The sequence below is a fragment of the Periophthalmus magnuspinnatus genome, chromosome 3 (genome assembly GCF_009829125.3).
Source record: "Periophthalmus magnuspinnatus isolate fPerMag1 chromosome 3, fPerMag1.2.pri, whole genome shotgun sequence".
Lineage (NCBI taxonomy): Eukaryota > Metazoa > Chordata > Actinopteri > Gobiiformes > Gobiidae > Periophthalmus > Periophthalmus magnuspinnatus.
Genome location: NC_047128.1, coordinates 25,828,933 through 25,854,546, shown reverse-complemented (window position 1 = coordinate 25,854,546; position 25,614 = coordinate 25,828,933). Strand labels below are relative to the sequence as shown.

The following is a 25,614-nucleotide window of genomic DNA, read 5'->3' as shown; positions in this document are numbered from 1 at the left end:
CCCTTCAGGTAAGGCATTGTCTACCAGAAATCTGACTAGAACTGAAGAAGCTGCTTGGATGAGCAGCAAAACATCTTCACTCTAAAACCTTTGTCCAGTTGATAGAGGTTTTTCTTTTGCTAATAATCAACATAATTTTATCCATCAACAACCAACTTCATGTTATCTCTGTCTTGCATGGCACTGCTACTGCATTTCTAATCACTTAATTAGGGATTATATGTAATATACAAGTAACTGGAGGGAGGCACTGCCAGGCTCTTTCAACTGTTTTGCCTAGATTAGTCAAACACACAAACATAGGATAATAGTCTTTGGTGTTATCATTCTTGAAATTGTCTGAGATTTAATATCAGGCCAGTGGCTGCCTTTGGTCTGATACATGACTGCCCTGTCCTTTGTTAACTGCAAATCAATGAAACTCTTATTTTAATGCCCTTGACAATCTCACTGAACAACTACACTAGCGTCCGAAGCCAACTTATAGTTCTAAAATGAGTGTAAAAGTCTTCACTTGACTTGAACTAAATCAGCACATTTGTGGGTGGGAAAGAGAGCAGATGTGATTATGGATGTGTCTGAGTGGCACCTTGAGCTGGAGATGGTAATCATATAGCTCTCCCACCACACATATCATTTCTGTGCTTTATATACAGAATATAAGGCTGTGGGATGGACACCAGTCAAAGCACAGCGCTTAAAACTGCATTAAATGTAGGATCACTGACACACATTTACACAACTGTATAATTATACTATGCATGCTACGTAAGTAAATAAAGGAATGCTAAGGCATGCTACTTAAGAACCTATGTCATTTGGGAGTATATTTTATAAACATGCATTTACTCGAAAATGCAAAAGAAGCTGAAGTATAGTTGCAATTATTGTAGCAGACAAATATTTGCATTAAAACTTTATATATTATACATATTTTTGCTTACTAGACCTTAACTTTTCACTCTTTATTTCAATGAAAATATATTGCACTATAGGATTAGGAAGTAACAACATTTTCCATTCATTGCTGCTGTCAAATCAGTCTACGGAGTTCTCCACCCACTTCACCCCAGGACATGGTACATTCCGCTATGGGACATCATTATTGAGAGTAGATGTCTTGCATAGAGGCAAAGCTCTCTAATCCCAATGCCAGATAATTCAGTGCAAAGAGGATTAGCTCCACCCCAGCAGAGCCATTGGCTAAATTTAGCCCCCATGCTCCGTGTCTTCACCAGTCTGCATTTAACCTCTCCTCAAGCCCCACCCAGCTGCTTCTTCCCCCATGCTGCCAGTGCTGTCCACCAATCAAAACTCTGCCTCATCATAATGTCATAGTGACGTTCAGAATGGTTCACAGTAAAATAATCCAGAAATGATGCCCTACCATTGAGCCCCTTTAAAACGATGGCAGTGACACAGAGACTCAGTTACTTTGACGAGAAGCTGTCCTCTGAGGGAGAGTTTGCGTGCTAATACAGCATTCTGGGGCATGTCTCAGAGCTTCAGCCTTTGGTGCACGTAGCAGGATTACAGCTAATGGTGTGTGGAGGCCTGTCCCAGGAGGAGAGGCACAGGCGGCTGCACACAGACATATCATGCAAACCAGAAAATGAATGGCTGCTAGGGGACTATTTAAGAAAGAGTGATAGACCCACTGTTTCTACTGATTTGACTTCAAACAACAGCCTTAAGATACTCTTTTTAGAATGCAGTTCTTCTTAGTTTAACAGTAACTCTTTATCCCCAAGTGAAATAAGCATGTAAAATATAACAAATTATATTCTGACAAACATTACAACTTTGGTAAATGTGAATGCTTTCCTCCTTTTTATCTAACAGTCTCTAGTGTTTTGTAATAGGAGCATGTGGGTTGTTTGTGTTTTACCTGAATTTGACTTGCCTGATCGTCTTTGTGGGTGATGTGAGTTAACAAGGTAAAGGCAAAACACAACAAAGCCCCATTTCAGCAATTACTGATTATAGTTTTGTTGAGCTGTTGCTAAGACACTATTGCCAGACTTTCAAAGATGGGTTTTGAGTGTTACTTTTCTATCTGCGTGTGTACATTTTTACTTTGACAGTTTAGAGAACCTGAAGATGATGAATACATAAAAGTTACCTCCATTATAAATATTCAGATACAAGTATAATTAATTTGTTATTTCAGCTGAAGCTCAAGTAATACAATCTGACTACAAAGTTAATTTAATTTTCATTTTATTTCATCTTATTCCAAGGATATACAGTATAATTAGATTACAAGTTAGAGCCACAGTTGTAATGTCTTTACATAGGCCTCCTCAGTGAGATGAAATCAGAGATGCTGAGCCGGCAACAACAATAGCAGCCCTCTGTTTATTTCCCAGTAGAGCCTCTCCTCACTCCTCTTTATACTGCCTCTGTGCCTGGGCTGCTCCTGTTTGCTCGTAATTACAGATAGGAGATCTGAGGGAGTTAATCTACAGAGCTTTACTGAATGGAGGAGGAGTGAGGAAGTGTGTAGGAGGTAACAGACAGCCGTGGTCCTACCTTCCCAAATCGTTGTTGTCTGATTGGACAAAACAGGCTAAGTCACCTGATGTGCTGTCTGATGGCACAGGAAATTGCATGTGTGAAAATACAAACAATAAGTTGGGTTCATTTGACATTAAAACATACTACTATGCCTAATACCTTATCACTTAAAATTGAGCTGGAGAATTCTATGGTACAAGTTGCTGTTTAAGGACATGTTTCATTTTTGGGTCTCTCCTCAGGAAACAAAAACTAGGACAAAGAATGTCTTCTCAAAAGTGGAATTATTTTAATAGCTTCAGAAAGTGGCGGCATTATTCAACCCCAAAGACGTGATCAGTCAGTCAGTTGAAAGGACTTTAAGTCATAAGATAAACACAGCGAGTTTGTGAAACTAACCCTGAACAAATAATAATAGGGTTCAACATATGCGGATCATAAGATTGGATTTTTTTTTTCATAAACAGTGAATCTCCCATAGAGTTATATCGGCCTCTGCACTACCTCTGTATCTCTTTTTGCCATTTTGGATAAAATCACAATTAAATATGCAATAATAGAATAGAACCAACTAAAATCACTGATGCAAAAACATAGATTTCTTGTCAGTGATTTGCATTGTCCACAGACAGTAATCCTAACTGATGGGATCACTTGTACTTACAGAGATGCTGGACCACACATGAGGACACCTAGTGGACACACAGGAATTACTAGCCTAACTAACTTCATTAGTTTATGGTCATCGTATTGTGTTGCATGGCTACCATAATGTTTTGTATATAAACTTATTGCATGAAAATTATGAACCATTTTACAGACAGAAGCTCCACTCTGTAAACACAAGAATGTGTAGCTGTCCATAGAAATCTATACAACGATGAAGTAGTGCAGAAAATAGTCATTTTACACATGACAGAAAATGAGTTGTGAATGCGTCTCAGAGTGGACATCTAGGCCATACAATTTGATGATCATTGAAATAAACAGCAACACAATACTCCTCAGTCACAGGTGCCACAGTGAAAACACAGGGGCTATTTCAGGAGGGTTGGAAACAGGTTGACTGTAGGAAGTTAAATGTAAAAGCACTGATTCATTATTCATGGGTTTGAGCTTCCTGTATATCAATGGGTTTCAGAATGATGAAAAATTAGGATAGTTGCCATAGCAATTAAAAATTACAAACAAAATACATCTTTTGAATAGTGAAAAGTCCTCAAAATGTTGTCTAATCTGAAGCAAAATCCATGAATAGATGATATTTTGAGGACGTTCATCAATTCAAAATATATAATATTTAGTTTTGAATTACTAATTGCTATGGCAACATAACAGCACTAGATTTTCTGATACCCATTAATATGTCAGTGTATGCCATAATTAAATTTTTGACTTTTTAAATTCTTTATTTCAGGCTGAAAGACTCTCCAGCAAAAAGTAAGCTGTACAGAATGTTCAAAACCCAGACGAACTGTTGACAGTTGGACTAAAGCTCTTTTCAGTGAATCATGAGACAAATTGTATGCACTACTCTGATCCACTTCAGCCCAATGATACGCCTCCTGCTCCCTTCTCTCCAAACTTGTGTGTTTTTGTCTCCCTGTCCAAGTGTTTACTCTGGCTGGACCTCTTTTTTCTTCACTAGCGCTATCTCTTCCATCCACTTCCATCCTGCAAGTCCTCCAGCTTACAAAACCTCCTTTTAGGACTGCACAAAAGCAGCTATGTCCTTCTTTGTGTCATGCTTGTTTCCCTGTCTCGCCTATGTTCTGGCAGTCAGCAACTCGCGCCTGCTTGCACATTCTCCACACGTCACCCCTCTCCTCCTCCTCCTTCTTGTCCAGACTGCAATAATAATGTGTCTAAGTGCAGCTCAGCATGGCACTCAACGGGGACACTTTTCTAAACCACCTGCCATTTATCTAACCCAGCGCTGGTTTACAGGTGGATAGATAGACAAAGCTCATGGCTCAGATGTTTGAAGAGGTAGAGAGAAGGCTGTGCTGCCTGCTGGGCCCCCTAAGCAACCATTCTCCGCTACAGTTTCACATGCTGCAATAGTAACCCAATACCTGGTGTGTTGTTAGTAGTAGTCTATGCATGAGGGAGCCTTAAAACACTTCCAAAGGTTGCTGTATATAGCCTATGTTTGTCCCACCTACAGCTCTGCAGACTGCAGACTCACTCAAAAATCCAGCCAAGATTGATTTTGTTTTTTATGACAGAGACACTTTGTCCATACTTTTTTTCCCTTTTCTAAATCTCCAGCAGCTGTTTTCTGTTTGCACTAAAGATCATTTGCGAGATTAACGATGCTTTGCACCATCCTCAAGTGGAGAAATTTTACTTACAATTCTATTTTTTGCTTCATAGCCTTATTTATCAGGCTTAATGTAAACCTCGATAGTGTGCTTGCTGTAGATAAAGACATTTCATTGGAGAATTCTGGATATTTATTGTGTTTTTCCCATTTGAGCAAGAGGCATTTATTTGGGGAAAGGCTGCAGACTGTATTGTAATTCATCCATAATGCTTTTGTCACAGCCCACACCATAACAGGGAATATGTTGTGCTCAGAATGAGAGGAGTGAGACAACCACAAGCTATAATGGTGGCTTTAAATGTAACCTTCAGAAATATTACCCTTGATAGAACTGTCTGCTTGTACCTGCTGTCAATTTGTAGGGCAAATGGGCAAGGAAAGAGGATTTTGTGTTGCATGGACACAAACAGTTATTATTACTTTGTCTCTAGCTCGTCCACAGCCCTGCCTCAAACACCCTAGGGCCATCCGCCTGTTGGTTGCACTGATTTTATCTGTAAATGTGGACTCAAAAGCTCACAACCACACTTTACAAAGGACTGCAAAAGGCATAGTACACAGGTTGGAAGACAAACATAATTGTGCAGTGTATTCTCAGTTTGTTGTATTTGAAAAACTTAAATGCCTACTTGTTTGCTGCAGCTAGACCTAAATGGAACACCTAAAGCAGCTGGATATATTCATTACAATAGCATTTATTTATTTTCAAATTTTAATTTTCAAAGGTGTGATCTCCCAGTAGTAACTTTATATTTCCCATACAGCTAAAAACTCTAGGCCAGACTGGGGGCCACTATGGCCCTTACCTATATAAAAATAGGTAAGGGTAGACCTTGTTCAGTTTACCTTTTCAACAAGTTGTTGATCTTTTGGCACTTGATAAAACTGAATGTGAATTTTTCTGCTGTGTTTATGAAATGAAATTACTGAAATTTAATAAACTAATTATTAATTTTATTAACGCATTTGTAAAACAACTTGTGCAATGATCCTTGCATATCCATGCTTTGCTACGTGTTACATGCCAAATGTCTAATGTAATATATACATATATATCCTGGCCCGGCCCCTCAAATTGTAGAGCCCATTTTGGCCCGTGTGTTAAAAAAAAGCGCACCCCTGCTCTAGTGGTTGGCCAAAGATGCAATGTCCATTTGAACCACCAGAGGGCAGTTAAACTCAGGAGATTTTATTTATTCATTTTTTCACATAAGAGTAAAAAGCAGGGAATTATACCCGACAGTGTAAACCTGTAGCCACTGTCAACGTAAGTGAGAAAGTTTAGAATATGTAAGAAAAGAGCTCATAAAATACGCGTAGGCCCGTGGCATAGCGTATTTACCTAGAGGTCTATAGTCTGTGATAACACTAGGCTATATCTTTAAGTTTGAAAACGCACAACGTGATACATTCAATAATTCCCTGCAGCCATGAACATCCACATTGCTCATTGGAACTTTTGTATTTCTAACAGAAAAGTCCCCCCGGGAGTATGATACTGAACTCTTTTACAGAAGCCAAATGTAAATGGTGCTCATAATAGCCCCTCTGCTCGCTCCGCCCACACTGAGTTGTCCTGGGAAACACTAACAACTGTAAGAAAGTGCAGCCACTCTACTGCGTCTTTGCGGGCACAGCTTTGGGTCGGGGCAGAAAAGCGCACGGGCGGCCACACATTACGCGCAACAAACACTCCGGAACTTTGTACAAGAACTGCGAAGATTACCGAATCCCATTCATTGGAAGGATTATTATTATGTGTTCAAAAGCCGCTACTTCATGCTGAGCGTCATCTGTCGCTGCTTGAGGTAAGGGATAGGGTCTTTCACGCTACAGGGCCTATATTAACAGTATAGTTGGACTGAAAGGGCGTTTGCGTGAGACTGTAAAAGTAACTTGAACCAAAAAGTTGTGTAATAGCGCATTCAGGCTGTTTTACGTGTTGCTTGGTAGCCATGACATCCTCATTGAAGGCATTGGCCGTGTGGGAGCTTCTCATGTTTCTGTGAACAGCGAGAGCGAGGGAGGACAATGTGGTGTGATAGAAATGTAACAAGATACAAAAGGAACTCAATTGTAGCCTGATCCATTGTGTATCATTCAGAGGAAGAAGAATACAAAAGCCAAAACACGTTATCCTGAGATGCGCAATGGGTAGATGGACCAAAAAGGCCATTAGAGTGATGTAACATGATAGTTTCGTTAACAACTGGGCTAAGTTACTAGGGAATTGTCACCAAAGAAGTTAACATTTTAGTACAACACGTGTATTTTAAGTTAAGTTTACTTTTGCACCTCCCTGGTTTAATATTGGCCTACTTATTGGGACACATGAGGAACAGATACAGCAGTGCTCATCAGCTGATCTCACCACATGCTTCCATTTACATGAGTGGGAGGGCCTGCTCTGCTCTGCTCACATGTAGGCCTTAAACACTAGCCTACTCATTCATTTACACTTGCTTGACCTCACCCATTTGAACTTATTTAAATGGGAAGAGACAGTAAACACTACTACTTACTGGTTTCCTGCTTTAACACACCCTGTATCCTCTGGCGCACATTTATCTTAATTTCAGGGCTTAGGTTTCAATGTTATCAATCAAGCAAGAGTTACTATCACGTTACATTTCCATTAGGCCCATTGGCGCATCATAGGCCTACCTGTACCTAAATCCACACCGTGTAAGATGTCAGACAAAAAATAGACTGTAATGAAGACCTTCACAGAACAGATCTTTCTCCATAGAGTCATTCAGGTACTATATGACATGAAGTGAAGGCCTACCTCCACTTGAGTAGAATTATTGGTGACTAACCCTGCGACTTTGACCTACTGAGTTTCTGTGCTTATGGTTGCAAGATGTAGATTTGATTTTTTTGCTGTGTCTCCCACCTTTTCCTGACCAATAACTTGCGAAAACCTTGACAAAAACTCAAGTGCCACTGTGCCGGATGAGCTGAAAGGATTTAAGGATTTGAACCATGTTTTATTGCTTTCCCGTCAAAGAAATGGCCTTTATCTGCTGTCGGGGCAGGTGGATGACAAATACTGGACACGGTTGAAATCACAGCCTTCACAATAGTGTCTTGACCCCTGTGATTGTCTGCTCCAAACTGCTTTTGTGACGGGCACATATCCGACAGACCTGACGTCAGGTAACCAATCGCCTTGCCGCTTCTCAATGTAAACATTTCGGCCTGTTAAACTTGCACAGTTTCTTTGTGTGAGCATTAATGATTAGTGTCGTTAGGTCAGCAGTGAATGACTAATAAGAAGGCTGTGACTTTACATGGTTTCAACGGCCTGTGTAAGAAATGTAGGGAAGTAGTCAAGATTGTGCATACGCCTATGAGACAACATAGGTGTGTTTTTTTTTTCAGTTTCTTAGTTTGATAATGCTTAACTTTTATGTACTGACAGTATGAACTCTGACCTCACTCTCAGTGTCTGAACTACTCAAGGAAGTTTACATTTCAAGTGCAGAGACTGAAGATGGGAACATACTGAAAAAGCTGGCGGAAGTCTTTTTTGTAATTATTGAGCAACCTTTCCACTGCTGCAAAATAAATGTAAAACTTAGTCCTTGCTAATGTAGAAGGATGACTTAGGGTTAGAGGCAGGAAGATTATTGAAATATGAATTTATGAGTGCTGTATTTAACATATGCAAAAGTTGAACAGTGAGTTATTGTTTAGTAAAAAATAGCTTCAAAAAGTGCTGGGGAAAAAAAAAGTATTTGAAATAATGGTGATATTTCTGTACTTTTGTTTGTACTTTAAAAATATAATGTTGTCTAAATATTGTTAACAAAATACTCCTAAAATATATATACTGACATATTCATTTTTGTCTGTTTCGCCCAGCTTACTTAGGGTAAATGATATTGTACTCATATGGAGCTCTGGGACTGCCAACAGGCTTGCACTAGTAAACATCCTGCCACAACACAGTTTTGTTTTTTTTTTTTTTAATTCCGGAGACTATCAGTAGGGGCTCCCGCTAAACAAAAGCTTATTAGAGCGCTGCTGTGTCTCTTCCAGCTGAGGCTTCCTTGTGTGCCAGTTCGAGCCAGAAATATGTATTTAGTTCCAGTACAAGAGACAAATGAAAGAGGATTGGTCCCCCTTTTGGAGTGCCTGTAAATTGCCACAAGGATTCCGCTGGCTCCAAGCATAGCCCAGTCAATTTCTCAACTTCACAAACCCCCTAATTTAATGATGATCGAGGATGCACACACTGTCAGCCTTGTAATTACTCTGTATCTACTGTAGAATGGCAGCATTAGAGGATAACTTACAGGTATCGTGCCTTGGTGTCTTGCTGTTTATAGTTTTTTATATGCTTCTGGGTGATACCACATCCCCTGCTGTTATCCTCCATAAAACCTTGAGTTAGTTTTAGTTAAGCCAGGAATCACAGCAATCCCCACAGCACGCCAAAGAGCAAATGCACTCGTTGTTCCAAAACAGGCCATAGTTGTCGCATTGTGTGGTTTGTGGTGTCTTATAACTTCTGGGTTGTTGAGGACACACTTTATGTTAGCTTTGCCAGTTTTAATGAAAGCATGGCTTTCTAAAACTTCCTGGTGTTTTTATGCACTATGGCTGAGAGAATAATTCAGTTACGCATATAGGACTGAGAAAAATAATTGGCAAAAGCATTTTTCAATTAGCACATTGAGTAATATTGAAACCTGTTGTATAATCACTGTCAGAATGATAAAAAAATGTTTTTCTTTTTGTCCTGTCAAACCAAACATGTTTATTTGGTCTCATGCAGATTACAACATTTTGTAACAATTTTATAATTGTATAATGTTATTATAATGTCATTACAAGCTCAGAGGAATTTCAGCTTGGGAACTGTCCCAAAGAGCAAAACAAAAGTGGTATCAAAAGTGTTCACAATTATCCATACAAACTGTGTTGTATACCGATTTTATTTGTCGTTGTGAATAGGAAATACCTTTACTAGAAGAGTGCAAAGCTAAGACATGCAGTTTTAACCATTTACTATACCAATGCATTCAGGCCAGTGTTCACTTGAGTAAAGACCGGTTAAGGTTAGGTAAAAACAGCACTTTTATTCTGTGACTGTTACAGTTACGTTGGACTTTTTGTGATGAACATATCGAATTTGCTGATGTTGTGATAAACATAGGTATGCTTGCCTTTGCTGTGTGACATTGTACAATTCTAATATATTAAAGCTAGCAAAAGACCATTAGTGTATTTTGAATAGAAAGAGCTACAGGAGCCACCTGATGTGTGGCCCTAGGCTCCGCCCCTCCTCTGACATCAGCCTTTGATCTGTCTGCTGTGTGTGTTAGCACAGGGCCATATTTAGCTGAGTGTAATCAGTGCACTGAGCGCTCACATGCCCGCTGCTCAGGATACCTGCCTATGTAAACACACCTGCCTTTTCTGATGCGCTCAAAATGAACTTAATGTGCACCTGAAGCAGTCTGCTCCCAGCCGCCGCCTGCCAACTCACTGCGGGTAAGCTTCCTCCTGTCGCCTTCATGTGAGCCTAGTTAGCACAAAATATAAACACTAAATCAAGATCAGTGGTTTAGTGTGCATATTGTTGTTGGCTTTTTTTTTTTGCTGTTTGTCTTTTGGACAACTCTCCCAGGGCAAAGTCTGACTGATGCACCTACAGTGTGTTGCAACGTCTGCCTTACCGATAAGCTTCATGGTTTTAATAACAACCTGTGTGCCCATGTGAATCCACTGTTAAATTACATCCAAATGGAGCCGGGTCTTGAAAAGCCAAACTCTTAATCTATGATGACCCACGTTTCATGGTCTGATTACTACAACTGTTAGATTCAGTTTAATTTCTCCTTTTGGTGGAAGTTGCAACAATTACACTTCCCCAAAGTGTTGACAGCTTGGATAAATTAAAGAGAAATGCCATAGAAACATAATTGTGTCATCTTGTGAGTAATTCTTTAAATGGTTAAGGGCCCCACAGAAGTTATCAATGCAGGGAAGCACATAGAGTGTTGTGCATTTTTATTGCTAATTTAGAGTTTTTTATTGACTAGCTCGACATGCCTTAACTTCAGCGACTCACTAACTGGCATATTTTCTTTGCGTGTGGTAAATAAAACATCCACTATTCTACCTATAATAGCAGTTTGACATGAAAAGCCACACAAACATTAGAAAACAGTATTTTGTGAACTGAACTCTGCACACTGCTATTGCTGCATAATATTACGGCAAGTATTAACCTCTAAACGTTTCATGTCTATTCTCTCTTTTTCTTATTGGCTGTCTAGATTGTCCAGCTTAGCTTTTGTCTTCATTTAAATGCTAGTTTTTTTCTTCCCTAAATCATATGGTTGAGTGAGTTACTGTGGCAACATGCCAGTGAAGTTTCATATTGATTTTCTTGTCTAGGCGGCTGTGCTGTATATAAGGTGAGCTCCACATCACTTTTACTGCTGTTATCTTTCAGACTTTTGTCTTAAAGTGAATAGTGCCCTGCTGATTTTGCAGTTCTAGTTTAAAAGCAAGGTCAGAACCATATATGTAGGGTTTGCTATGTAATATTTTTACTATTAACGTGTCACACTCATGTTTGGCCATTTTTGTGTTGCTTGGGAATTAAATTTGCTCCACATTAAAGGCTCTGTACCTTATTTTATTTTATGTTTATTTTAAAACATCTTAAAAACATGAAAAGCAGAGCTAGCTCATTTGAAATAGTTGCAGTTATTCGTCACTTACCTTATGCATTCTGACATCATAATTATTCACAGCAATGAGTTTATAAGTGCTTTTCACAACTTTCACAGACCAGAGTGAAGTTTTTCCCTGACAGTAAAGCTAACAACAACTAGCACACTTCCTGATTAAGATTGGACAATAAAACACTTTATCATTAAATGCAGACACCACGCTGCAGGCATATTTTGACTAAGAGCTGCTTATACAAAATACCTGAGAATATATTGGGGCAAGACCAATTTTGCATAAGTACATGAAAAAAGCGGGTACAAGCCCTTTTATTAAAAAAGGTTAACTTTGCACATTACATAACTAAGCCAAAAAAAACAAAAAACACATCATGATCCATGTTTTGGTCCTATGGAAATAGAGTAGACATGGGCATCAGAGCTGGGGCGGAGCACTGATCAAGGCTGCAGCACTGATTACAGGCCGGGCCCCTGCTTGTGTGCCCCGCAATAAGATAATGCTATCTGGGCGCACAGGTATTTGGTTTCAGTGGAGAGGGTAATAACTGTCACCAAACACTGAGCAGAGCTTTCATCCCCCGGCCTGCTGTTGTCGGCCAGCACTAATGCACAGAAGAGGCTTTTGTGTGAGGGGGTGAGCTTGTGTCACCACTGGGGCCTCATATCTGCCTGTAGAGACAATAGCGAGGTCTGATTAAATCAAACAGCCGTGACTATCTAAATGGTTGTCAACATGCTGTGTCCAAGTTAGTGTCGTGACGTGGTTTTCTAGCTAGCTCTGACTAATTTAGCAGTGGCCTGGAGAAGGGGATGATAAACTGCGAAAGGGAACACTAGAGCCCGTGTGTACTTTGCTCTCTCTGGGATGTTCAGCTGGGGGTGAACTGTGTGCTGTAGACTTTGCTTAGTTACTAGTGGTTGCTGTGGAATGGGAATAGAGGTCTACACTGAACAGGGTTAAACAAATGTCTGGGTTAAACATCAAACCACATTGAGCCTCATGGAGTGATACCAGCAGCAACAGTATCTGATTTTATTGGAGTTTTACTATTATATTGTTATATTTTAATAGCAGCTAGTGGGATATCAACCAGAAACTGTTCGCATCCCAGAAAAAAAAAATCTTTTCCGTTCCCATTTCCCAACATTTTATAGTTTTATCTGTATTTGATATAATGGTGGAAAATGATGGGTGATAGCAAAAGGCCATCTGAGACTTTATCAAACATTATCTGATTATTGCCTTCAATTTGAAATGTGGCAAGAAACAAACATGTGTTAAAGGGGCATATTGGTTTGCACTGGTTTAGCCTTATGACCTAGTTTTATCTGGAATTACACTCGTGATGCATGAGGTAATATAAAGTCATTAAATATCAAACCTGCATGGTCCGCTGATTGAGCTGTTGTGATGAACAATCATTCCTTCTAACAATAACTTGTCCAGATAACAGATAAAGAGAATCCTCTGATGAAGTATTTTGAGATGATAGAGTTAGGTAAACTCAAATAAGTAAATAGAAAAGGTAATATAATGTCTCATTGTGTGCAAGGTGAGGTGCACACTTCCTGCACCACCCCCTTAGACTAGTTCCCTTTGTTAGGCCCAGGTTTGGTGTTGGGTGACACCCCTGCAGTCTGAATTATATCAGCTCTCCTTTCAATGATCTATATAAGGAAGCAGGCTGGAGAAACTCTTGCCCCAAATTGAAATTTTTAGGTTAATGTGTAACCACTCAAATACTTGCTCAAATTGCATCACATAAAAAAGTGAAATAGAATAACTATTTTTGTTTCAGCTTTCAAACAGTGATCTCAAAGTGTTTATTATTATGTTGAGATGTTAATTTACTCTTGTTGTCTTGAATATGGCCTTAGGAAATCTGTTGGAATGTAAAACACTTGCACAATGATAGTCTCTTGTTAAATATAGCCAGTTTGAACTTTATTTCCTATGCAGATGCCAGTTTCTTGATAAGATTAGTAGAAAGCTATTCGCCAAAGTGTTCTGTAATAATGGCCTTGTAAATGACTCAAATGACAGTACTATGCTCTAATTGGCACGCACATTTTGGTAAAAGGCAACAGGTCAGATGCTACCAGATTTTAAATGTCTCACAGTCAGTTTGTTTGGCATTCTACTTGAGACTTTGACTGGGTAATAGCTGAGACCTTTATGTCGCTGAGCAATGGCAAAACCCTGACCTCCATTCATTTTAGGAATTTGACAAGATGTGGCCTTTGGATAGGACTCAGGTGGTGTTACAGGAAATCTTAAGGAGTGGCAATAACAAAGAAGATGGTGTTGGTGCCACAGTCTCACAATACTTCTTAGCATTTTATACTATCTCTTATAAGAAATGTCTTTCCCTTGAAGAGTTCTTCCTGGAGCTATGCAAACATGCACTTTGCTCATATGCAATAGCCTTGTATGGTATTGAGGAGTACACAGCTAATTGTTGTAGGAGTGACACTAGCAATTACTTTAGGTAATTGATTAATCAGATGATCATTTTCTTTGATTAGCTGATTAATGGTTAGATTGCAAAAGGCCCATGAATATGAGTTTTGCTAAATTAGACCCAGATAAAGCCAAAGTTAAAGTACAACAAAAATCAGTATAATTTTGAGCTACTTTGAGTTGGTTACTTTGTCTGAGTTATAAAACATCCTCCTTCCGCATCATGATTTGGAGTCTGTGTATGATGTACTCACCCACGGCTCCTCGGGTTTCATCTATTTCTTACTCTGTTCTCACTCTGTTCCATGATTGCTCATAAACACATCAGACACCTTTCAAAGTCTCTCTAGTAAAATAAAAGAGACAATAGCAAACATTTGCTTTGCTTATTTATTGTCTCTTAGGTAGGGGTGGGTGATACTTAGTATCTTTATATTGTGTTTAAAAGGCACCTAAAGTCTTTTGCTTCTTCTGAAAGTTCACACTCGTGATTGGTTACATTCAACTGTCACTCACTCAGAGCATGACTAAGGCTGACCAATGTGAGGAGTGGTTGGGGAAGTGTCAGTAAAATAATTACTTAATCACAATATGATCGTTACACCCAAATAATATTGTCAGAAGGATCAGATCAGGATTTGTATTGTCATATTTCCCAGTCCTGATGTTTCTTCTTGTATAGTAATTTGTAATAAGCTGTTTCCTGGCAAGTCCAGAATGATATCTCTCTGTATTTTTTTTAATAAATAGAGATATCAGTCTGGTCACCACTCCCCCTGTTGCATTAGAGATATGTTTATTTCGGTGGCACATGTGAAATGAAGGAGTTCATCGGTTACCTATCATTTTGAACAGCTCTCCTGACCCCACGGTGTTCCTAGGGCAGCTGAGAGACATAGTCCCTCCAGCGTATCCTAAGTCTTCCCCAGACCCTCCTCCCATTGGGATTTCCCGCCTCCTTGAACACTTTCCCAGGGAGGAGTCCAGAAGGCATCCAGAACAGATTCTTTACCACAACAGACCGATACAGCAACCGCATTACTGCAAAGGCTGCACTGATCCGTCTGTCAATCTCACGCTCCATCCTTCCCTCACTCATGAACAAGACCCTGAGATACTTGAACTCCTCCACTTGAGTCAGTGACTCTCCACCCACCTAGAGAGGGCAAGTCACCTTTTTCCGGTCGAGAACCATGGCCTCGAATTTGGAGGAGCTGATTCTCATTCCAGCCACTTCACACTTGGCTGCAAGCTGCCCTAGTGCTGTTCATTGTATTTATGGACAGAATTTCTAGGCTCACTGAGGAGCCGGAGGGGTTCCAGTTCCGGGACCACAGCATCTCATCTCTGCTGTGTACAGATAATGGTGTCCTGACGGCTTCATTGAACCAGAACCAACAACATGCATGTAAAGAGCCATTTGTTTTGATATCATTGTAAGATATTGGAGAAGTGTATATTCTGGGTCTCAGCCCAAGTAAGTTGTATGTAGTACATGCAGCAATTAATTATTTGGTTTTGTGCAATTATGTGAACGCTAATGCCATCAATCATTTTCATGATAACGGCGTCATAATTACCTTAATGTTTCTTATTTCTGAACCCTCTTCCAACTCAAGACCGTCTCAATAACATGCTGAGCAAATACTCCATTGCACAGTCAGGCTATTATGGTAATCTTTATTGGCAGCAGGTCAGCCATAGACGGATTAATCTGTGTTTACGTCTTCTATAGAAAAGAGTCCCAGGCCCCAGAGAGGAATCGCAGTGCGTCGTACAACTGCTAAATGCTTATATTGGGAAACCCTCAGCCGATGAGTGTGAAGTGAGTACAAGACAGGCAGATTAATGAGTTGTGAAGCTAATCCTGTTCATCCCTCCATTCACGCTGCCATCACATGGCTGATATAGTCTCTTTTGATAGCCCCGGGACCTGGGTGAAACCATAATAGGTCCATTCACAAGCCTAACTCTGCATATCAGCACCCTATCCCACCACTGAGCAGCTTTTATCTCTTGATTTATTGGCACATTGGTGATGGTCTGGCACTTAAGCGTGGCCCGTGCCCTGCTTCTTTGTATCCTTTCTGCAGTGAGGAAGAGAGAAAAAAATCGCCTTTAAAAGTTCAAAGGCAGTTTTTATCGTAATACGGACTCTAAGGAGCTTGGCTGAGGCCCGGCTGTCCCCTAGAGTTTTAGATGGAGTTAATGGGTTGTGTAATCTCCATAAGCAGGTGTCGGGAGGCAGTGGTTAGCTACAAGACGTTATTTCACAAAATTAGGAACTTTGCACTGGGTTTTAAGTAACACACATTTATGATAATGATAGTAAATACTTGCAGTTAAGTCCCAAACAAACAAATTAACTACATGTAATGATTGGGTGATATGTCAGAAGGATCAAACCCTTTTGATAGACATATCTGGAACCCATGAAGTTTTTACTAAAGGTGATTATAATTCAATTATAGAAAAAGCAGTAATGAAAAAAATCGTATAATTTGTTGTTTTAGATAGTACTTACAGGGGTGTGACTGACCTTTATGATAATACTTTACTCACATAAACCTCAGATGAGTAATATTCTTGTCTAATTGAGGAGAAAACAACCCATCTGTACTAATGACAAAACTGCTCTATCCCACACACTTTCGCAATCCCCACTGAGACTATAAAGTGACCTCTAGAATGCAACTATAAGTAACTTATTTCAACGTAAAACATGGCAGGCTTTGATCTATGGTGAGCAATCTCTGTTATTAAAATGAGATTTTATTCTAAAAAGCCACTTATGAAGTGTTCTCAAGTATCTTTTGTAATTTGTAATAACGTGAATCCAATTCTTTTCTGACCACTAGTACCTTATTGTGTAAGCTTATAAGTTATAAGTTATGCAGGTGGTTACAGGGAATCCCCCCCAAACCCCCTCCAGTTTGACAATGGCTTACAAACATCATGTTTTTGTTCAAAGATACAAGAACTCATCAGAGTGTCTCCATTTTAAATCCTAATACTGTAATAATATCCATTCAAACCTGTTTTGGACTCTGTGCCAGTCCCATCAGTGCACACAGTGATGAAGTTGGTTGTGGCCCACAGCAGAAGCAAGAGGATTAGACTCCAGAGTATTATTAGCGCTACTGATTATCCCCTTACCTGATCCGCCTAATTCTAGCTTCTGCCTATTTATTTAACCCAAAAGTGGAGAAATGTTTGGATTGGGGGCGTTGAAAGTGAATTGGCCTTTCCCTGCTCCTGTGCTTTGTTGCTTCCAACGCCAACTCTCGTGATGTTCTCTGCTCCACTCATTAGGTTCTGCCCTTTGGTCGCTGCCTCCCCCGCTGTTGGTGACATGTGATTAATGCACTGCTGACCATTTGTAGCAAGGGCTTGTTTTAGAGCCATAGAGCGGTCGACAAAAGAAAATTGTCTTCCGAAGTAGCAAAGGACAATACGTTCGTTCATACTCCTGCATTCCCTGTATTCAGTGATAAATATAAGCAGGTCAATGTCTCTTCAAAGTTGAACACAAAGGTTTCCATCCCATTTGTCCTGGAGTCTGGAGGCTGTAATAGGTTTGTTTGGATGTAATTACACACCCGCTGCCTCTGACCTTGTGCCCAGAAAACGGCTTTGAGGACTGGGTCTCAGACTGCGAGTAAAGGAATCAAACGTGAACATGAGCTGCTAAATCCCACTAACAGATCTAGCTGGCATAAGCCTATGAAGCAGAGGCTAAGTTGTGTTTTTTTTTTTTTTTTTTTTTTTTTGTCAAAGATTTTTTTTATTTTACATGGTTTGTAGCTTGTGCAGTCCACAGGAAGGGCAGCGGGTGCACATGTATGGACATAATTGGTAGTTTTCTCAGTTTTCCCCATGTGCCTTGTACTGTTTGCACTGCCTATAGCTTCCTCGTGCACTGTTAACCTCCCAGAGAGTGCTGGGAAGGCTGCCAGGGCAAAGCTTAACTGTCACCTTGTCGACAACTATGTTCTGCTGATGCTATAGCCGATGCACTGCACTGGGCTGGGGATGCAGTCTTATGCTTTTATAATATTTCTGCACTATATATTTTATAATTATATAGACTGCAGCTGGTATAACGTTAAATAATAAACCCCCCAGGAGTGACCTGCTTTCAGTTGTAGTGCACACAGCCTGGTACTGATTGTAACGTTCTGTCATTCATTTGTGTTAGGCAGCAAAATAAAAACACAAATTTTGGCATTTGTAGACAACACAGATTATTGATTGTTTGTTTCATTTGACAATGAGCAAATCAATATCTAATCATTATCTAATGTGCAGCTCCAGTAGAAGATTTGTTCAGCCTATGACATTTTGTGTAGTAGTTACAATACTTCTATCTGCCATTCTTGCTGCCCTCTTCCTAAGTACACTATGACAAATGCTGCCTCTATGTGTTTTGCTCTATTTTGACTCATATGTTTTTTTTCTGTTTTTACAGTGTCCAGGGACATGAAACTCAGTCCACAACAAGCTCCATTATATGTAAGTAATATAAAACAATATTAAATCAATTGTGGTGGCGGGAATGGACTTTTACTGTGCTGTATACCACTACCATGTATGTATTTTCTGAATTGAACAATTAAATGTAAAGTTTGTGGCTTGTTGCAGTAGGAATGGGTAGGGGGGTTACCAAATCACTACGATATCAAGTATAAGAAATTGAAAAAAAAAAAAAAAAAAAGACAGTGTCAAGTAGCCACCACACACAGGTTAGACCAAATCTCCACAGCAGGGCACCTGGGTGGTCTACTGCAGTAGCCAGGTCAGGTGGTTCAGGTGGAACAGGTACAGCATGTTGCATGGGCCCTATTTGGTTGCTGAACTGCTGACCAGAGCAAAAGCAAGGACTGTGACATCACATGGTATGGCTTGAATGTGAGCACCTCAGCCTGAAAGGATGATGTTGGTCCAACCTCCTGTGGGCTCACCGCCCACAGAGGGGGTCATAAGGCTCATGTGCGAAGAGGACTGGGCAAGAGCATAGGTGTCTCAATGACCCAGTCCACGGACACAGTATCTCTCTGTGGTGATGTGGAATGTCAACTCGCTGGGGGGGAAGGAGCCTGAGCTTATGCAGGAGGTTGAGAGGTACTGGCTAGATATAGTCTGACTCACCTCCATGCACAGCTTGGGCTCTACCCAACTCCACTGAGGGGTTGGACCCTCCACTTCTCTGGCGTTGCCCACGGGCAGAGGCGGAGGGCTGGTGTGGGCTTGCTTATAGCCCCACAACTCAACCCAAGTGTGGAGTTCACCCCAGTGAATGAGAGGGTCACGCACCTGCACCTTCAGGTTGGGGACAGGTCTCTCACCATGTCGTCCTACAGGCCAAACAGTCGTGCAGAGGACCTGGCCTTCTTGAAGTTCCTGGGAGGGACACTAGACATTGCACCGACCAGAGACTCCATTGTTCTAATGGGGGACTTAGACGCCCACTTGGGCAATGCCAGTGACACTTGGAGAGGAATGAACGGCAATGTTTGTATGTCAGTGCTTCTGCTGTGCACTGAGTGAGAAGGTCCAACTGTGGAGTCCTGCTCTGTTACTCTTTGTCTTTGTTTATTGGCATTTCTATTCGTAAACAAGTACCAGTATTTAATGATCAATATCCATTAATGAAAATCCTTAATAAATTACACTAAATAAGCACAAATCTGACTGAAGACTTAAATTTCACCGTATTGTTCCTGTGTGTCCTTCTCACTTCTTCAATGGTTGTACACTGTCCAGGCTGATGCCCCTTTCTGCTTCTTTCACAATGGGTGTAAGGATCCTCCTTCTGTGGTTAGAGGGGAATTAAGATATGTCCTCTGTTTAGAGATAAAATTTTGTTCACATTAAAACATGCATATTTTGCACAATGCGTTTGCTGTAGCACAAGCATGTGATACAGTGAAAATTCCATTAACTGTAAAAGTATAAGTATATAAATATAAGTATATATCTAGTATATATAAATATATATATATAAAAAAATAGATATACTACTCATAGTAATAGCACTGAATGATTATTATGCAGAATGGAAATGGAAATTCTTAATAAATGACACTAGAATAAGCATGAAAACAACTGAGAACTTAAATTACACTATAAGTTTCCCATCTGACCTCCTCACGTCTCCAGTGGTTACACACTTTGTCCAGGTTTATGGCCCCGTCTGTTTCTAGCTTTGACGTTATCCCCATCAGCTGGTCCAAATGTGCTACTTCAAGACAATTTCTGGATACTGTTTTGATATGATTCCTTGAAATAATGTGCTGCAAAGAATGTGCTGATTTACTCTTATTTAAGGTTTTGTCTCTATATGTACTTGAAGTCAGCATATTCACTGTTAATGGCCTCCACAGAATGTAGGTGGTGGAGAATGGCCTCATACTTCTTTGTTGAACTTGCAGCAGTGATGCGTTCATTTTGATGGCTAGAAGAATATTGTCGATGAGAACTTTAACTTGTTCACCATTGGATTTCTTTATGAGTGACAGCTCATTCCTCTTCTCCCAGTCTTTCTGCACCAATAATGTACTATCTCTGATTACTATCTTGCATCTTCATACAATTCCAACTGCACATACAATTCAATTTGCACATACTGTGGCAGCTATTCCATCTTGAAAGAACTGCATTTCTTTTTTTACTTTGGCTTGGTGAGTGAATTTGCCACTGCCCATTCATTTTGTCATTATTATGAGGTGTAAGCAGTAGCAGCAATTAGCATTGAGTAAACCATGTTCTCCACCTCCTTTGTCAATGCGGTTGCTCATAGCTGTGGTTGCAAGGTCTCTGGTGCTTGTCGTGGCTCCAATCCTCTGGAGGGGGAAGCAGTGATTCGTCAACACCATTTACAGTGCAGGTGGAGAGCTGCTGACCTCAACTGGGGATGTTGTCAGATGGTGGAAGGAATACTTTGAGGATCTCCTCCATCCCACATCACGTTTTCTAAGAAGGAAGCAGAGACTGAGTACTTGGCGGTGGACTCATCCATCACCCACCCTGAAAACATTGAGGTGGATGAGATCAGTCCTTAGTATCTTAAGTCTTTGGATGTTGTCGGGCTGTCTTGGCTGATGCGTCTTTGTATGAAACACTGGGCAAGCTCTATACCCTCCATCACATGCTCGAGAGCTCATGGGAGTTTGCTCGACCAGTCCACAAGTGCTTTGTGGACTTGCAGAAGGAATTTGATCATATCCCTCAAGGTGTCCTGTGAGGGGTGCTTCGGGAGTATGGCTGCCTGGAGTCATTTTCTAAGGGCAGTCCAGTCCCTGTATGACCGGAGCAGGTGCTGTGTTGACATTGCTGGCAGTAAGTCAGACCTGTTTCCAGTGCAAGTTGGCAGGTGGCCTTTGTCACCAGCTCTGTCCATTGTTTTTTATGGACAGAATTTCTAGGCGGAGTCAGGGTCCAGAGTGTGTCCGGTTTAGTGACCACAGGATCTCATCCCTTCTGTTTGCAGATGATGTTGTCCTGATGGCTTCATTGAACGAGAATCTACAACATGCTCTGGGGCGGTTTGCAGCCAAATGTGAAGCAGTTGGGATGAAAATCAGCTCCTCTAAATCCAAGCCTATGGTTTTCGACCAGAAAAAATGTGGCTTGCCCTCTTCAGGAAGGTGGAGAGTCACTGCCTCAAGATGGGTCTTGTTCACAAGTGAAGGAAGGATGGATTGTGAGATTGACAGGCAGATCGGTGCAGCCTTTGCAGCGTGGTCACTGTATTAGACTGTTGTAGTGAGGAAGGAGTTGAGTCAAAATTCTAAGCTCTCGATTTACCAGACAATCTACGTTCCTACACCTATGGTCCTGAGCTTTGGGTAGTAACTGAAAGGACAAGATCGCTGATACAAATGGTTGAAATGAGTTTCCTCTGTAAATTGGTCTGGCGCTCCCTTAGAGATAGGGTGAGGAGCTCAGTTTCATGCAGTGATGGGACAATATTAAAAATTTAGATGCACAATTATTGTGACCAAAATAATTGCGATTCATGATATTATCATAAATAATTATTAAACCAAGTCCCCTCCAAGTCCTATAATGTCCTCATATGTGGACACCAGGACGTTTTATAGAAAAAAATATATTGTGGCCTAGACAACCCAAATGTGTCGTCCACATATGTGGACGCCTGGTCCTAGGAGGTTATAGGTATTCAGATTAACTCATGGTTGCTGTAAAACCATGCGCGCTGCTAGCAAGCCGTGCAATCAGCTGTGCAAAATGCTGTTCAGCTAGTGCTAACCGAGTGATAGCAAAGTCAACACAAACACGGATCATACAAATCCAAACTAACACAAACTACATTCAATAGTTTATTTCACATGGTATGTTACTTATGATAGATATTTTCGGCTCAAGTTTGTCAAATGATGCAGGATGGTTGTATTGCAAATGTGCATGTAAGTTCCCGTGTTTGCCCTCGGAGCCATATCTTTTTTTCGGCAGGCTCTGCAGATTGGTGGCTCATCTTGTTGGTTTTGTTTTTCAAATCCATAATAATTAGCAAAAGACAAAGTTCTATCAAGTGGACAAATCGTTGTAAGAGTGAAGACGTTTCGCTGCTCATCCAAGCCACTTCTTCAGTTCTGATCAGATTGCTGGTGGCCACTGCCTTATATCTGTCTGAAGGGAGGAGCTAACTACACTGAAACTGTAAACATCTATTGTCTGTAGTTTCAGCTGAAACTACCCTATTCAGCCTTTAATGACCCTGTTATTTTTCTCATTGTTCTGGCTCTGAGGACAGATTTAAACTTTGTCTTTTGCTATGGATCAGACCTGGACGACTGAGGGATTACACAGACATCCAAAATAATTCCACACATCAGACTTCACCTTCTTGAGTGAAAGATATAAAAGATATAAATGTGCGCCGCCACTGGGATCCAGATCCACTGCCTGCCCACTACTAGCCATGACGATGACTGACGGTGATGAAGAACCATCCCCAATTCAGAATAGTAAGAAACGCTAAGAAGTTTTATTGCTACGATAGAGGGCCCCCTTGTGGACAAACACCAGAGCTAACATCTAAACATTGCATTGAAACCGAAAACATGAGGCAGTCTGGTGCCATAAAGGCGTTTATAATCGTGTGCGATGATCAGGATTATTAAAAATGCCATGAAAGATTAATTATGGACCTTTTTTATCATGATCGTGATATTATCGTATATCGTCCCATCCCTAGTCACATGGGAGGAGCTCGAAGTAGAGCTGCTGCTCCTCCACATTGAGTGGAGCCAGCTGGGACATCTGGTCAGGATGCCCCCAGACGCCTTCCAGGGGAGGTGCTCTGGGCATGTCTCCCCAGGAGGAGGCGCCGGGGAAGACCCAGTACACCCTGGAGTGACTATGCATCTCGGCTTACATGGAAATGCGTTAGTATCTTCCCGTAAGAGCTAGAGGAAGTCATTGGGAAGGGAAGTCTGGGCCTCCCCACTCAGACTGCTGTCTCAGCGATCTGACCTCAGATAAAGCAGAAAAAAAAGGATGGATGGAACTGCTGACCATTTCATACAGAATTTTGATGAACCATGTTGCAGAGGTCATCTCAGCAGTCTGAAATCTCAAGTTCCATTCATTTTTTAAATCTCATTTGTGGTATTGCTCGAGTTGATGTCTGGTAGGGGGCAGGACTTACTTTATGCTGTGATTCCTTGGATTCATAAATCTTAAATATAGACTTTTTTATAGAATAACAACTACATAGCATGAGAGCTTTCTCTACTGAGTTTCTGTACATTGATGCCTCATTACTTTATTAGCTGAAGAGAAGAAAGGTCAGTGTACAAACTGCATTGCACACTAAACTGAGACAACTTAATCAGTGATTTACACCAAAACTTCACAGTGCAACCAGGCTCAGTTCAGCCCCATTAGACTTAAAATTTGGGTCACTTATCACTATATTTTAGCTTTAGCGTATTGGAGTTCTTGCTCATCCCTTTACAACAAAAGATTGTCTCTCAGATTGTGTTGGAATAAATGCCTGTGAGGCTCAAATCTTATAGATGTTGAGTCAACCAAATTTTGTATTAATCGACAAGTTTAGATTATGATATGTTTATATACAACTCTAACTATTTCCTTCTGGTACACTGGGCAGAGGATTGTTGTTTTCTATAGAGCTCCTGATGTAAAGAGAACAAACATACTATTTTCATTCTTTCCACTCTGTGTACATTGCAGTGTGACATGTAATTACATGATCCACTCTGGAATGAAATGCTGATGTAATTTAATACACATTTCACAAATGCCAATTTCAATCATGTTTTATAAACCAACTGTCAGATCATGTGTACTGTGTGATTAATCTTAAATTTTGTGCTAAACAGTGGCATAATCACTGCATTATATACCTAATATTAGTGATTCACAAAGCCACACATAAGGCATAAATAGATAGGCAACATTTTAACATATTTAACAGAGGTGGTGGGGGTTCAAAACACCCAGCTGTTCTTTTGAAGCCACTAAAAAGCTCCCTGTTCCCTGTGGAAGCTCCATGATTAGCAGGTCAATGCCTCAGCAGGTCACTTTGTTAAGTACTTATTACCAGCCAAGAGCAGAGTCATGACGCTAAAGACATCCATTTGTGCACATGCTACGCTGCCTTTGAACCCACAACAGTCTGAATAAAGTCGGACACACGCCTCTTAATAAGACTATATTTATTCCCCTTTGTACAACTCTTAAAGGAACATTATGTAGCCTACACTTTTTTAAAAGAAGGTATTACAATCACAACTAAACCTGGGTCGCTAGTGCCTAAACCTTCAGATTGAGGATAAATACGAAGTGTCTCTCAGTATATGGAAAGGCCTTATCTCACGTGAAAGCTAAAAAGTCCCAGAATTCACTCAGAGTCGCATTACACTTTTCAGCACTGAAGCTGGCAACCCAAATAAAACAGTCAAGTGAGGCAAATCTTGCTTTTTCATAGGATTTTTTTTTAACCAAAACACCAAATAAATGTTTTTGTAATTAAGACAAACCATTAGAATTGTTATCAGTAAAAGCTATTTGATTTGAACATGTTTGCATTGTATCTGGGGGCACAGAGAGGTCACATTTATGAAATTTAAGTTCCTTTAAAATTGTGTTGTATTGTTGTATCATTAGTTTCCCTTACTGGAGGATTTTGTATTTAAATTATTATTATTATTATTATTATTATTATTATTATTATTATTATTATTATTTAGTTTTTTTATTAATACATTTTTAACGTATATTTTCCCCTAAGATAGAAGATCTAATTCTGATAAAATCCAGTGCAAAAAATAGGACCAGAATGTAATGTTTAGTTTCCAGTTGCTAGCTCTACATTTGTGAACTGGGACTGTCAGGTGTTATTGTCACTCAGTCATGACCAACCCCTCATGAAAAAAAAACAGCTTCTCTTTTCTGTTTGCGTTCAGGATGTGCACGTTACCTCGCCTTAATACGTTTTCATTTCCACCTGAAGTGCAGCCTCACAAATCCACCGAGGTAGCAATCTGTGCCGTAGCAACCAGACCCTAATTTCCAATCTGGGCTGTGGATAAGAGATGAGTTTTTAATGG

The 25,614-nt window shown here is 40.3% G+C and overlaps 1 protein-coding gene across 1 annotated transcript in view; it reads left to right on the top strand.

Moving 5' to 3' along the window:
• The first annotated feature begins 6,425 nt into the window (after positions 1-6,425).
• LOC117385532 (A-kinase anchor protein 13) overlaps positions 6,426-25,614 on the top strand; it is a 66,015-nt gene continuing 46,826 nt past the window's right edge. The window contains exons 1-2 of the mRNA XM_055229557.1: positions 6,426-6,651; positions 18,483-18,526. Coding sequence (XP_055085532.1) covers positions 18,494-18,526 — 33 coding nt within the window. The 5' untranslated portion in view covers positions 6,426-6,651; positions 18,483-18,493. The remainder of the gene's footprint in view (positions 6,652-18,482; positions 18,527-25,614) is intronic.